Source organism: Lissotriton vulgaris, chromosome 1_1 (genome assembly GCF_964263255.1).
Source record: "Lissotriton vulgaris chromosome 1_1, aLisVul1.2, whole genome shotgun sequence".
Taxonomy (NCBI): domain Eukaryota; kingdom Metazoa; phylum Chordata; class Amphibia; order Caudata; family Salamandridae; genus Lissotriton; species Lissotriton vulgaris.
The window spans coordinates 84933233-84948747 of record NC_141685.1 but is presented as its reverse complement, the minus strand read 5'-3'; the positions used below and the strand labels follow the sequence as shown (position 1 = coordinate 84948747).

The window sequence follows — 15515 nt, the reverse complement described above, 5'->3', positions numbered from 1 at the left end:
TGTCCATTGACTACTAACAGAGGACAGGTTATGACAAAAAAGCAATTGGAAATGTCTAGTGTGGTCTTAAATCTTTTTTGCACCAGACTGTCAACGAGAGCTGAAAAGTGGGTGTTCTGTACCCCACATGTACGACAATGTGAATTTAAATGTCGATAATCCGAAACCAGGCAGTACGACTCATCAGGTTTGGTAACAGTGAAACAAGGATTATTCATGGGGGAAACACATGTCTCAATCACAGCTTGATATTCTAATTGTTCAAGGATTTCCGCAACGGAGATTTAGCCTCTTGCCGCATGGGATATTGGGGTTGTGGCTGTGGAATAGACCGCAATGGAATCTCGTGTCTGGGAGAAAGTTTATCCCACTCGACTTAAGTGCGGTACAACGCAGGTGCAAGCAGAAGAGCCCACTCTTCTGCAAAGTTCTGCGGACAGCTCCTTTGGCACAGTGTGCAGAAAAGTAGGGAGGGTCAGCTCCTCCCTTCTCGGAGCGGCCAAAACGAAAAGCGGGGGCCAGTCTTCCTCAGCTAACAGAATGTCATATGTAGAGGTCAGATGTTCCCAAAAAATCCCTTTTATTACACGTTGGATGTCACCTTCAATTAAAAGAACTATATCTTATAGTCTGTCAGGGGGGCCACCATAGTGTCAGTAGTTTCCACTGTGATAAAAGTGTCAGTTGCTGTCGCCTTCAGATATGGACGCAGCGCTTGCCGCACTATTGTAACCTCCGCTGCGCTGTCGAGCAGCGTTAATGCCCATGTCAGGTTCCGAAGCTGTGTTCTCACTATCCATGGCATACTTACGGTTAATGCAGCAACTTTATTTTTCTGAAAATGAGGGCGTTAACGTGGCAAGTCGTCCTGCTTGCCTTTACCATCAGACGGGCGGGGCTGCTCATGTCCTTGTGGGGCACCCCGACCCCTGCCGTGTTCTCCGCCACCAGCTTGCGTGCACAATATTTCCTGTGAAGAACTAGGAGAACGTTGCTCAGGAACCTGAAATCTATCAGGAGACCTAATTGTTGCGTGGTCGCACAAATCATAAGTGCACTCAGTAGACACTGGTATCGGCGACGCCGGACGCGACCCCTGTTTCTATTGCTGCTTACCGTTTTTGATTCTTCCAATTCTGTTTTGGAAAATTTGGACTGTCGTCTTTAGTAGACTTTGCCATCTGAGTCTGCGGTTGAGTTGCCGTTTTAGCAAAAAGCTTAACACCCAAATATTGCGGCCAATGGTCGTATAAGCCTCCGCAATATTTCTCGGTAACGCTCGGGGTTTATCGACGTCTGGGACACGGTGCAAAGCATTCGACACCTGAAAGTTACCCGCATCTCCCTTTACATTACAAAAGATGAGATCAGTAACTACGTCAAACACTCCAGCGAGCCTCATTCTGTTGTATATGAATTTAGGACCCTAGTGTAATTTTCCCGATTCATGCCCATATATAGGTATAAATCACCTTCTCCTCATATAGGCATAGAAATCATAACCATATTTAGACTTAGCCTATGCAGTACAAATACGGCATGGCTACTTCCACGAGTTCCAAAAATCCATAAAGATTTCTTGGAAAAACCTGCCTTCAGCAGTCAGGGACTTCTCCCCTTGCTTGAATATTGATTTATCCGAGAACTTATGGAGTTTTCAAAGAACTGAGTCTTTGATGACGTTATTATGACCAACATTACGTCAAACTAGGCACCTTGATGGTATAAATATGCCCAGGCAAACACACAGTGGTTTGGAGCAGTTCGACTATCTACCTACATGACACAGCTTGCCGAAGCAAGTGCCGAAAGAAGCCGACCCTCCAGCAGACGCACTGAGAGCGATGCTGCCTTTTCTCTGGCTGAGAAATCCAGCTCCAGTGTTTCCAAGCTACCCTTGAGGGTTGTTGGGAAATCGAGTCCTGAGAGATACTAGACCTCCTTTATTCTAAAACCAACGGAGACGGAGCTGATCAGACCCTTAGAGAGATTCTTGACAAAAGAATACTGAAACTAAGCTACACCTCACTTACTTCTTCCCTTGTACTAGACCTAGGTTACGTACACTGGGGTAGGCGTATTTTAGAAGCACCATTTTACAGTATTATTTTATAATACTCTTCGTACTGTACGCATTGTATTTTGCAACCAGTATTACGATTGTAGCAGTTAATTTCTCCTGCATGAGACAGAAAACTGGTCAATAAATACTTTTTATTGAAAATGCCTGTCTCTCTATTTCTCTGCACCTCTGGTGAAACGAAGCATGCACGATTGACTGAGTGAAATAGCTATCTATTGTTTCCGCAACTCTAGAGATACATTTCTTATTCTTGGGAAACAAAGTTGTCATGTTTATGCGGTTGTCAAAAACTAATCCCTTCTTGTTTATTCAAGAAAGTTTCTAGTGACCTCTGAGCTAGCTGGCCCTCACAATTAAGTCTAATATATTCGATAGAGACCTAGTCGACCTCAGTAATACATTGTATCTATATATGTTATTCCAATGCGCAGAGCCTATTGGGAATACAGGAACTACACTACGATTCCCAACTCGACAGCCGCCTCCGGACTGTGCTCATCCTGAACACGCTTGATCACAGAAAGCAAGACAGTCATAGACGGCGTGCCGTAACACTTCGCATATACTGCTGCAAATACTTTACCCCAATTCTCACAATCTGTTACCTCTAGCAATAAGTCTTTCTGCAAACTAATTGTGAGAATCCTGTGTTTTTCCACAGGAGTGGTATTAGGAAACACTGCTTCCAATAAGGCATATCGTACTTAGTTTGGGGGTGCTTGCCCATTACCGAATTAACTGAATTAACCATGACGGAACTAATCGACATCCCGGCCGGTCCAACTTATTGCGCTGCAAGAAACAATGATCAAAAGCCCTATGTACCCCAACAAAAGAGGTATACAGTTGACACAAGTCGTTAATCGGGGCATTCAGATAACGTGGATATGGTGTGAACCCGGCTAAGACTGGCCAAGTGGCCCCAGGAATTGACAAGGGACCTAACTGAAACAGAGTTGCGTGTGGGGGAGGGTGCCATTAAACCAAACACGATGCTGCCATGCCGAAATTGGAATCTCTTGTGTCCTATATGGAGTGTAGTTCACAGGAATCGCAGTGTGAATGTATGTATGGAATGTATCCTCATCCGCATTTATTGCAAGAAATATAACCCAAGAGTAGAAAAGCTCAAAGGGCTGAGCTATGTCAATATCACCCATAAGGACATAGAGAAGAAAAACAATTTATAAATTGCAACACAAAAAGGGTAGTAATTCAAAACGTGAACCTTTTTATAAATCTCAAGTTTAAATGAACCTATAACACATTCGTATAGGTAGGTTAATTCGTCACGCCTGTTAACCGGAAACAGTGGTAAGGGTATTGTGGACATATAAAGCTCTAATAAAGACGTTGAGCGCCATGTTGGAGGGGTTCTGATTATGCACAGAACTATGCTCAGGAAACCAGGACCTCAGTGTATTGTGGTGTACCTAAAATCCACCTCAGTGCCCAGAACCCCTATCCAACTAGCATCAGTGTCTCATTCGTTCTCCGTACTAAAGCAAAGCTACCAATGATTAGACAACCCAAAACAGTGACTTTGGGACCTCTCAGGAATAGTGTAAATCAAGAACACTATTTCCTTTTTATTCTCATAAATGTCCACAATGTGAGTAATCACAGACATGGTATAGTTTAAAATGTTTATTTCAACTACGTGCTCTAAGATGCAATATCGTTGGTAACATCAGTAAAAAGACGCATAAAATCAATACAATCAGCATTGTTACAATTCCATAAAATAGAAAGGGAGAAATCATATTATAATGATAGTGGAACCAGGTCTATAGCGCCTTTTGTACCACCCTCCCCTTGCTAGGTATTATAATAATAATAGAGGATCTCTAGGTTAAAACGGGGACCGCCTACCTCCAAAGTCAGGTAAAGTGAATCACATCCCAGATCAGCACAGCTCTTTGTCGATGGAAAGGTTTTTTCCAAGTGCTAGTCTCATGCATGCAGTCCAATATTAAAACCACCTGAGTTTCAGAAATGAGCACCTGTGTTCGTGTTGTGTCTAGAGCGTGGGTCGATCAACCTGCATCAACAGCATACATTGTTATTTTAACCTTGAACACTTTGTGCAGACTTGAGGTCGCACTGTCAGTCTAGAGATGTGAAAACCAGACCGTTCTCATGTGAAGGAAAAGCAAGCAGTTTGTCTTTATAAAAACAGAAACATGTAGTGTCATGTGCAAAAGCAGCAAAATGGCTTTTGAGCAACTAACTCACTTATGCTAATATAGTAATGTGTGCAGGCAGAACCGTATCCTCACTACACTTTTACAGGTAGCATGAACAGGAACTCTCGGATGCTTTTCTTTGTAATTCTTCGTCGCCAAATAAAAACCACCAGTTTTCTTTTCTTTTATTCCACATTGTGCTAGTCTCCCAGTGGATTTCCTGTTATATCACGTTGTTTTTACTATGTGTACCAAAGTGAACAATCACTGGGAACAGACACTTTTATTATTCTACAAATCTTTGGTTTTCTTCTTTTCTTCTAGTCGAGTCTTCATTCATCTGGTATTTGAATATCCCACATAATTATATATTTTTCCTGTAATTCCTTCATCTCACAATAACGGCACTGTTCTGCTCCTGTCTATGTCCTCAGATGAGTCAATATTATTGTTAATGTTCGTAAGTTCTTTCTGAATTCACTGCATCTCAGGGATTATTTCTAAGTGAGTTAAATGAAGGTGTGTGTTTGCTGAGGCTATGCAGAATAAGAAATTGACAAAAGCTTGTCACACTTTTAGTGCAATTGTAAGGTTTAGCCCAGGTGTGTCTGCAATTGACAAAATCACTTCTGACATTCATTGCAATGCTCATTTTTACTCTGTGTATGTTAGTTGATGTATCCGAAGGTTTATTAACTGACAGAAGATATTCACACATTCACTGCACCTGAAAGGATTTTTCTCTGTGAGCATTAACGGATGAATCCTTAATGCAAAAGATTTCCTACAGGTACTTCTACACTCACTACAGTTGTACAGTATTTACAGAGTGTGTGTAAGCTGATGTCTACATAGGCTTGATAATTTACTACATTGCTTCACACATTTATTGCACTTGAAGGCTTTTCTTCTGCGTGTGTTCGCTGATGCCTGCTTAGGAGTGATAATGGACTACAGCTTTTCAAGCATTCATGGCATTTAAAAGATTTGTTTCCCCTTTGTGAGCTCGCTGATGATTTCTTAGTGCTGAAGAGTAAGTAAAGCTACTTCCACATTCACCGCAATTGTATGGTTTTTCCTCAGTGTGTATTCGCTGATGTCTCCGGAGGGCTGTTAACTGACTGAAGCTCTTCACACATTCACTGCACTGGTATGGTTTTTCCCCTGTGTGTGTTCGCTGATGTGTTTGGAGATGTGCTAACCGACTGAAGCTCTGCACACATTCACTGCAATGGTATGGTTTTTCCCCTGTGTGTATTTTCTGATGTCTAAGGAGGGTTGATAATTGACTAAAGCTCTTTACACATTCCTTGCAATGGTATGGTTTTTCCCCTGTGTGTGTTCGCTGATGAGCTTGAAGTTCTTGTAACCGACTGAAGCTCTTCACACATTCACTGCAATGGTATGGTTTTTCCCCTGTGTGTATTCTCTGATGTGTGTGTAGCTGTGAAATCTGATTGAAGCTCTTTGGACATTCCTTGCAATGGTATGGTGTTTCCCCTGTGTGTATTCTCTGATGTGTGTAAAGGTTTGAAATTTGACTGAAGCTCTTTGCACATTCATTGCAACGGTATGGTTTTTCCCCTGTGTGTATTCGCAGATGTGTTTGGAGGTGCGATAACCGACTGAAGCTCTGCACACATTCCTTGCAATTGTATGGTTTTTCCACTGTGTGTGTTCGCTGATGTGCTTGAAGTTCTTGTAACTGACTGAAGCTCTTCACACATTCACTGCAATGGTATGGTTTTTCCCCTGTGTGTATTCTCTGATGTGTGTATAGCTGCGAAATCTGATTGAAGCTCTTTACACATTCCTTGCAATCGTATGGTGTTTCCCCTGTGTGTATTCTCTGATGTGTGTAAAGGTTTGAAATTTGACTGAAGCTCTTTGCACATTCATTGCAATGGTATGGTTTTTCCCCTGTGTGTATTCGCAGATGTGTTTGGAGGTGTGATAACCGACTGAAGCTCTTTACACATTCATTGCAATGGTATGGTTTTTCCCCTGTGTGTATTCGCAGATGTGTTTGGAAGTGTGATAACCGACTGAAGCTCTGCAAACATTCCTTGCAAAGGTATGGTTTTTCCCCTGTGTGTATTCTCTGATGTCTGTGGAGGTTTGCAATTTGACTGAAGCTCTCTAGACATTCAGTGCAATGGTATGGTTTTTCCCCTGTTTGTATTCGCTGATGCTCTTTTAGGGTTTCTAATTGGCTAAAGTTCTTGACATATTCAATACAATTGCACGTTTTGTCTCCTGACCGTGTTTCCTGAAGGGTCAGCATAGTTAATAAACCACTTGCCTTATTTTCACATTCCCTGTATGTGTGTGATATTTTGGACACTTGATTTAGATTTAACAATAAAATACAAGACTCACTAAATACCTGCCACATTCATAACATAAGTATGGCTTCCTTGTGGGTGATTGCATTTTTAGAATGGATAATGGCTACGCATGCTTCGGGTAAAGCTTAATCTTCCTTCCGGTAGGTGCAAATTGGGACAATACTCTGTGCTTTAGGCAGCAGACCCACTCGTTCCTTTTCCCTTCAGTTGTTAGGCTCCACTTTGTTGTGCTTTTCCCTGGTGCCTGTGGTTTGGCTAGGAAGAGTTTGCAATACACCTAGAGCACTGAATGGTGGGCTGTTGCCAGTTTAGATAGCGAAGCACTGCTCTAGCCACATCATGATGATGAAGCGACTTGTAATGTGTACAGCTACTCCAAAGAGTGTCCTGGGGCCAAGCAGAGGTCAGAAAAGAAAGTAAATCCGGTTGTTTCAAACATGGACAAAAAGCCAAGTTTTCAACCTTTTTTAAACATTATCATGTTGCTAACAGCTCAAAGCTGAAAAGGGAGTTTGTTCCAAGCTATGGATCCCAAATAGACACAAGACCTTCCTCCAACTCTCATGCCAGCCTCTTGATCAAAGCTGGTGTTGGACACTTGTTTATGCAGGTGGTTTGTCAGTTTTGTTGTCTTGGTTGTCTTAATTTTGTTGAGGTCATTTCTTCGTCTTGGGGTGTCGAGGTGCAGAGCTCAGACTCGTTCATTGACTGAATTGCCTTTGACTGCTTCTTCCTGTATCTGTCCTCTGCCTCTGATTGCACTGAAGTTTTTGGAGCTCCTTATTTTTGATAATTGTTGCAGGTTTGATGTGTATTCTTCATTATTCATAATCAATCCATGCATTTAAGGCTTATTTTCTGTTGGATGTAAAGAAATGCAATATTACTAAATGCAAATGTAATATAATGTGAATACACAATATTTAATCAGCTGTAGAAGACATCTCTTCGCTACCATATTTGAAATTTAGTAAGGAACATTTTACCATACATAGATATTTCATTAAAACTGTGGTTGAACATGTCACATCTTATTTACTTCTGAAAAAGCAGTGATTTACCATTATTCACTGAGTAACTTACTAAAGAAAGGGCAGTCACAGAGCACTCATGCTACATAGACAGTTTTAGGTAGATATACATTGACAAGATTTCATTTAAACAGAACAAATTGTTGAAAAAGAGAGGAATCAGGAAGTGCTGCTGTTAATTCAGTTTCAGAAAGTATCTACCAAAGGTAGCTCTTCAGGAAGTGTATAACAAAGGTAACTCTTCAGGAAGTATACATGACAAAGGTAACTCTTTAGGAAGTATATATGACAAAGGTAACTATTTAGGAAGTATATATGACAAAGGTAACTCTTTAGGAAGTATATATGACAAAGGTAACTCTTTAGGAAGTATATATGACAAAGGTAACTCTTTAGGAAGTATATATATCAAAGGTAACTCCAGACACCTTTTTCACAATGCTTTCATGTTCACACTGGATCAGCTCAAATGCCAACTCCCGCCTTTACCTTGCAGCTCATTAAGGGCCTTACTACGAGTGCGACGGCCCTCATGATAATAATGTAATAAATAATGTAATATGGCTTCTTATATAGCACACTTATCACCACTAGAGGGTCTCAAGGCGCTTGCTTTGGGAACCCGTCCTGGTTTTTTCCTGTGAGATGTCCCCTACTGGGTACCCCCAAGGTGAAAGCCAGGCACCCGCCGCGGGGGGCCGTAGTGGAGATTGAGCAAGCTATTGCCCAGAGTTGCAGAGTGTGAACCCCTGATTTGAGTAGGCACCGAAGCGAGAATTATCGAGTCCGTGGACATTTGAGCTCAAGACCCTGCCGCGTCGGAGATCGAACCCTGGTCCCGGGTCTGACCCCTGCTTAAGGGTCTACCTCCTCTAACCGGTGAGCCACACTTCTCTACGCCGTACGCACGGTGGTGGTCCAACTGCCACCCTCCTAGCGGTCTGACCGCCGTATTATGAGTGTGGTGGGAGGACCGCCACAAGACCGCCACCCCGCCAGGATCAAGGATCCCGCTGTGGAGGCGGTCTGCAAACACCCTGAATATGTTGGCAGTGCCGATGTCGCAGAGCATATTACGTCTGCATATCCACCGCCCTTTTCATGGCGGGGACCCCGCCATGAAAAGGATAAAGTATTTACAACAAGGGGTGGTGAGGGACAGAGTCTCTGAATTAAACAGAATACTCTCACCCAGTCAAGAGATCAGGGCTAGATCCAACACCGTTTTTTAGCTCACTGCACCATCCCAGTTTCAGAACCTGGCTGTATGCAAATTAGTCTGTTCCTGTCCCAGTGCATGATGGGAACAGGGCAAACCAAACTACAAAAGCCAATTCTTACACTGGGAAGGAAACAAGCTACCGGGGACCGGTTTCTGGCATTTCAGCCGTCTTCGGCCCGGCTTGCTTGAATCCTGATGGTGCAATGAGCAAGGGACTCACATCTGAGTATACCCTTCCACGCTTAGGGTGGACAAAAATATTTACAACAAGGGGTGGTGAGGGACAGAGTCTCTGAATTAAACAGAATACTCTCACCCAGTCAAGAGATCAGGGCTAGATCCAACACCGTTTTTTAGCTCACTGCACCATCCCAGTTTCAGAACCTGGCTGTATGCAAATTAGTCTGTTCCTGTCCCAGTGCATGATGGGAACAGGGCAAACCAAACTACAAAAGCCAATTCTTACACTGGGAAGGAAACAAGCTACCGGGGACCGGTTTCTGGCATTTCAGCCGTCTTCGGCCCGGCTTGCTTGAATCCTGATGGTGCAATGAGCAAGGGACTCACATCTGAGTATACCCTTCCACGCTTAGGGTGGACAAAAATATTTACAACAAGGGGTGGTGAGGGACAGAGTCTCTGAATTAAACAGAATACTCTCACCCAGTCAAGAGATCAGGGCTAGATCCAACACCGTTTTTTAGCTCACTGCACCATCCCAGTTTCAGAACCTGGCTGTATGCAAATTAGTCTGTTCCTGTCCCAGTGCATGATGGGAACAGGGCAAACCAAACTACAAAAGCCAATTCTTACACTGGGAAGGAAACAAGCTACCGGGGACCGGTTTCTGGCATTTCAGCCGTCTTCGGCCCGGCTTGCTTGAATCCTGATGGTGCAATGAGCAAGGGACTCACATCTGAGTATACCCTTCCACGCTTAGGGTGGACAAAAATATTATATCTGTTCATCACCACCCCCTTTTTGTAAATCGTTTTTGGCCACTATAGGTGTGGCAGGGTATACTCAGACATGAGTCCCTTTCTCACTGCTCCATCAGGATTCAAGCAAGCCGGGCCGAAGAAGGCTGAAATGCCAGAAACCGGTCCCCGGTAGCTTGTCTCCTTTCTGGTGAAGAATTGGCTTGGTAGTTTAGTCTGCCCTGTTCCCATGATGCACTGGGCCAGGGACAGACTGATTTGCATATAGCCAGGTTCTGAGCTGGGATGGGGCAGTGAGATAAATAACGGTGATGGATCAAGCCCTGATCTTTGGACTGGGTAAGAGTGGTCTGTTTAACTCAGACACTCTGTTCATCACCACCCCCTTTTTGTAAATCGTTTTTGGCCACTATAGGTGTGGCAGGGTATACTCAGACATGAGTCCCTTTCTCACTGCTCCATCAGGATTCAAGCAAGCCGGGCCGAAGAAGGCTGAAATGCCAGAAACCGGTCCCCGGTAGCTTGTCTCCTTTCTGGTGAAGAATTGGCTTGGTAGTTTAGTCTGCCCTGTTCCCATGATGCACTGGGCCAGGGACAGACTGATTTGCATATAGCCAGGTTCTGAGCTGGGATGGGGCAGTGAGATAAATAACGGTGATGGATCAAGCCCTGATCTTTGGACTGGGTAAGAGTGGTCTGTTTAACTCAGACACTCTGTTCATCACCACCCCCTTTTTGTAAATCATGAAAAGGATAAAGGACATGCAGGTAAGGGGGCCCTCACAGGGCCCGGGCTGATTCTGCTCCTGGGGTTGCATGCGGGGGGGACATGTTGGTCCACTCCATGGAATTGCGCCCTTGTTCCTGCACAGTGTGGCATGCATGACATGGTGCAGGGATGTGCTGCAGGCACTCTTAAGGTGGTGGTATGCTGTTTAGACTCTCCAATGAGCCTAATACAGCCGCCGCGAGACCGCTGCTGCACAGCCCTCTCACCCTGGATTTAGGCCATAATCCGGCGGCGGGCTCTCAATGGGCGTGGCAGTCTGCCTGGTACCTCCGCTGTGGAAGTCCCATTGGAAGACCGCCACACTCGTAATAAGCCCCTAAGTCCCCTTCAACACATTTTACAGCCCTCCGGGCTCAAGCATTTCTGGATCCTTCTAACCTGGAAGACTGGAGCATTATCCCGAGTTGAGGTGGATTTTCTATCAGCGGAATATATATCCATCTCCCTTGAACTATTGACTGATTCTGGCCTGAAAGACAACTTAAAAAGTGAGTCTTTAGTTCTTCCTAAAGTAGGTAAAGTTATGATCCTGTTGTATTTCAATCAGCAGCTCCTTCCAGGGTTTTCTGTGAAACAGAATGAGGGGCTGATTGCAAAGGCCCGTCTTTAAATTGCGCACACAGATTTGGCAAACAAACATTAATTCATGACATTTATTATTCAACGATATCAGTCATTTATTCCTTATAGAGAATCCATCACAACCAATAATTTAACTGAAATATCTCCCAATCCAACAGATGTGTGCATATAAATAATTGTTTTTGTTTTTCAACATTTACAAGATATTTGACTTATTGTTGTCTGTCTGAAGGCCAGGATGCTACTTTGTGACTCAACAGGGCTTTGGTAGAGCGGGAGGAGGTGTTGTCCACAGGTGAAGTGTCATTTCTCCCATCTCATATTTCTTTTATCCAGGTATACCTCATTCCATGTCCTTCAGCTCCCCTACTCCCCTCGGTCGGTGTACTCACTCTCAGGGTTCATTGTTAGCTGAGGCAGGGAGACACACTTGAAGCATGCAGATGCAGATGCAGATAATGGCCTGATAGTCAAGAGGCCATGGTTGGCAGTACGGAGCTCACAAGCTTCATTTCAGAAGCTCACCTGGGAGGTACTAAAGGAGGAGGTGCACAGGAAGGGGCCTATTAGCTATAAACAGAGAGAGTGCACAGGTGGGTGCTTGTGAGGTATAAACAGATGAGGTGCACATATAGGTACCTATGAGGTACAAACAGAGCAGGCGCACAGGTAGGTGCAAATGAGGTTAAAACAGAGGAAGTGAAGAGGTAGGTGCTTCAGTGACTCTGGGACTATATCTGCTTCTAGGCCCTCTTCCTATAATGCTGGTTCTCGCTCCTTCTACAACACTTGCTGCAGACATAGGGCCTGATTTAGAGTTTATCGGACAGGTTATTGCTTCAAACATGACAGATCCCGTCCGCTTTATTACAACTGACACAGGATATAATACACTTTTAATAGGGTGGACGGGACACCTGCCACATTTATGACGGAATAAACCATTTGCCTAAATATAAATCGCGCCCTTGGCAGACATTGTGTCCAGTGTCCTCTCAGTGTTGGAAAGCATCCATTTTATTAACGGCACAGTATTATCTCACTACTGCTGTGACTTGCAGTCATAAGGCCATTATGAACGGACTAGGTTGTGTGCCAGAATGCCTGTGAATAGTTTAGCAAGAATGTTTAGGAGGGAGATGGGTCTGTATGATGAGCAGGACTAGGGGGCTTTCCAGGGCATGTGATTAAGTGTTATTACTGTTTCTCTCTTAGGGCCATATGTATCAACACATTTCCCCATAGACACAGAATGGGTAAAACCCTTTGATACATCTGGCCCTAAGTGTCAGTGGGCTTGTCTGTGTCCCCAGAATAGTTGTTTACAGCTTATCCTATTTATGCTCAAAGAGTTGGAGTTTTTAGGACTAAGCAGCTCTTTCAACAATGTTTGAAAACTAGTCAGATGATCGCTGCCAGGTGTACATGTTTTGCCTGTGTAGAATCACACACTAGTAAATGCAGCGCACGCAAGCTTCGCCTTGTCAGTTTGTGAATGAACGCTAACTTGTGAGTTAGTAAGTGAGAATTCACAGACCCCAATCTGACTCTGACACTGGAAACAGAGTTTCACTTCCACAAAATGAAGGAGTAACTCCCCTTCCAGGGTAGGAAGAGAAATGGATCACCCTCTAAGCGTGGTGGCGAGTAGTGCTATACGGTTCATAGCACCATTTATCCGGGCAAAACTGGGGAAATGGTACAATGCACTGGGAAAATGGCATGTGATGACAATGTGACATGACATTCCCACTACATGTTCTTTTGCACTTTTTTGGGGATGTCTGTGTCCAGTTTATCAAGGCCCAAGATTAAGTTTCAAGTCAAGAGATTGTGCAGGATTAGACTAATTATAATGTCATACATTCCAACAAATGCCTTTACCACGCAATACCGTTACCACGTACCACCTTTACCACGCAAGTCTTTACCATGCATATGCCTTGACCACGTAACACCTTTCCCACGCAAGTCTTTACCACGTACCACCTTCACCACATGCGTCCTTACCATGCATATGCCTTGACCACATACCACCTTTACCACACAAGTCTTTACCACTCATATGCCTTGACCACGTAACACTTTTACCACACAAGTCTTTACCATGCATATGCCTTGACCACATACCACCTTTACCACACAAGTCTTTACTATGCATATGCTATCACCACGCATAAAGAAAGATTTACAAAAATGGCCCTGCCAGTAAAGGGTGGGTGCCCTTGAGCCCACCCAGGGCACCCACATCATTATTGTTGGGGGCCAGAGGGGGTCCCTAGGCCTTCGTGATGCCAGCGGGAGCCAGCATTGTTCCTACCTGTAGGGAGCAGCTTAAAATCCTGCGCTCTACGGGCAGGAGCAATTTCTTCATGTGTTTCTCTGCCCGCTTCATAAGCAGTGCATTGTGGGTGGCGTAAGTTATAGTTAGCCCATGTAACTATAACTGCTGAGTTGATATGGTTTTGTGTGTGTAAAATCTGACCCTAAGTAAATGTCCCTGTACCCTTTTTTTCTGTGAATTTCTAAAGTTTTTGATGCTATTTCCTACCTATAACGTCCCTGTAACCTTTGCTTTTTTTCGCGCACCCATACAGGTACTCATACACCCACATACTCCCCTATAAAGCTACTCACACTGCCACTTACTCATACACCCACGTATTTACCCATTCAGCCACCCAAACACCCACTCACTTACCCATACAGCCACTGACACAGTCTCTCACTGACCCATACAGCCACTGACAGCCTCTCACTCCCCATACAACCACTCACACACCCACATAACCACTGACATAACCATTCACACATCCATACTACCATTCACACATCCTTACAGCCACTCACACAGACATTCCCTCTCCAATACAGTCACTCACAACCACAGAGCGTGACCAACCTCTGTGCATAGTGGACACACTCTGAGACAGCTCCACGCCCAGACCAACTAAGGCTGCCAAATCCTGTTTTGCTAGGATGCATCCTACACCCAGACGAGAGAAGTGTGACTGCACAGCGGAAGGCGGATGATATACCCACTCTAAAACAGTTGATGGGACCTCTGGGCAGCCAAACACAGCGACTATCCTGAATCCATTTGAGGCCAAACCAATTCGCCTGATCCCGATACAGGTTAAACAACACCGGTTTGAGAGATCACGGGGACGAGGACGGCACAGAGAGGTACGATAATCCAACCAGTTGGGGACCCCTGCATTCCGGGGCTATAGAGAGAACCCTGGATGCGGGCAAGGACCCTGAGAGCTGCATCACTGAGGCCTCTGGACCCGTCCCCGGCATGACACACTGAGCGAACCCGCGCCTCTCCAGCTTTGGTGGCGGAAGGCTGTGTCCACCCTCCCCCCAAACCTGCATTGTACTGAACTACTGGGACCACTGGACAGACGACGAGCAGGGGACTGGAGAGTGGAGGCAGGCCTAAGAGGGGCCCCGGGGGTTGGATGGCCGGCAACAGAGGCCAGCAAACTGGCGCAGTCAACACGGTACAGCTCACAACCTCGCCCCTGCGCAACACCAGACTTGGCTGCGATCTCCAGTGGGTGAGCGAAGACCTGCAAGCTCCCCCTGGGTATGTGAAATGCCCAAACACCCCTTCTGCACAGGACTAACGGTGGCCCGGCAGCACTTCCGGGCAACACCTGGGCACTGTCCTACATTGTGACTGGCCTGGGACGAACACACATGCAGTGGCTGTGCTCGACCACGAAAGAAAAATGGTGAGTAGAGACTCTCGGTGCTCCCCCATCCACCCTCCTTCTACTTTATATACACAAAGAGGTTGAGTAGGCCCCAGGATACTGCCCATAAACATGGGCCTTCCCTGATGCTGGGCGGACAAATCCCCACTGAGTGAAGTGTTACGCATCATATGGCCTACTGAGGGAAGCAAGACACTCTGCTGCACCTAACAACATAAGTCACCGTGCTCGTCCCCCATTGCAGGACGCAGTCACTGGAGGGTGAACGAAGGAGCTCTTGGAGGTAGTTCAGGCTTGGGACAGAGTGGACACCGCATACAACAAAGGGCAACTCGAGAATGGAACCGAGCTAACTGCTTGAAAGAGAATTCACCAACTTAAAAGCAAAGTGTTCACTTGGGTAACATAATTTATCAGCTACCTGTGCAACAACACAGTGGGGTTGGGGGCTGTGAGTTGGAGGAAACTACCGAAGACACTACACAGAATCGCCTACTGGGGCCCACTGGTTCAGGCTAGAACCATACATACGACAGACCACACTGAGCTGCCTGCTGAAGCCCGTGCAATAACAGAGACATTGCACCCAAATAGGCACTTCTATCCATAGGCA

At 45.1% G+C, this 15515-nt stretch overlaps 2 protein-coding genes across 2 annotated transcripts in view; both read right to left on the bottom strand.

Moving 5' to 3' along the window:
* The window catches only part of LOC147737464 (uncharacterized), a 489484-nt gene that overhangs the window by 364976 nt on the left and 108993 nt on the right, over nucleotides 1-15515 (bottom strand). The window lies entirely within an intron of this gene.
* LOC147737463 (uncharacterized) overlaps nucleotides 3716-15515 on the bottom strand; it is a 120994-nt gene continuing 109194 nt past the window's right edge. The window contains exon 2 of the mRNA XM_086931217.1: nucleotides 3716-7475. Within this exon, the coding sequence (XP_086787343.1) occupies nucleotides 5231-6664 (1434 nt within the window). The 5' untranslated portion in view covers nucleotides 6665-7475 and the 3' untranslated portion in view covers nucleotides 3716-5230. The remainder of the gene's footprint in view (nucleotides 7476-15515) is intronic.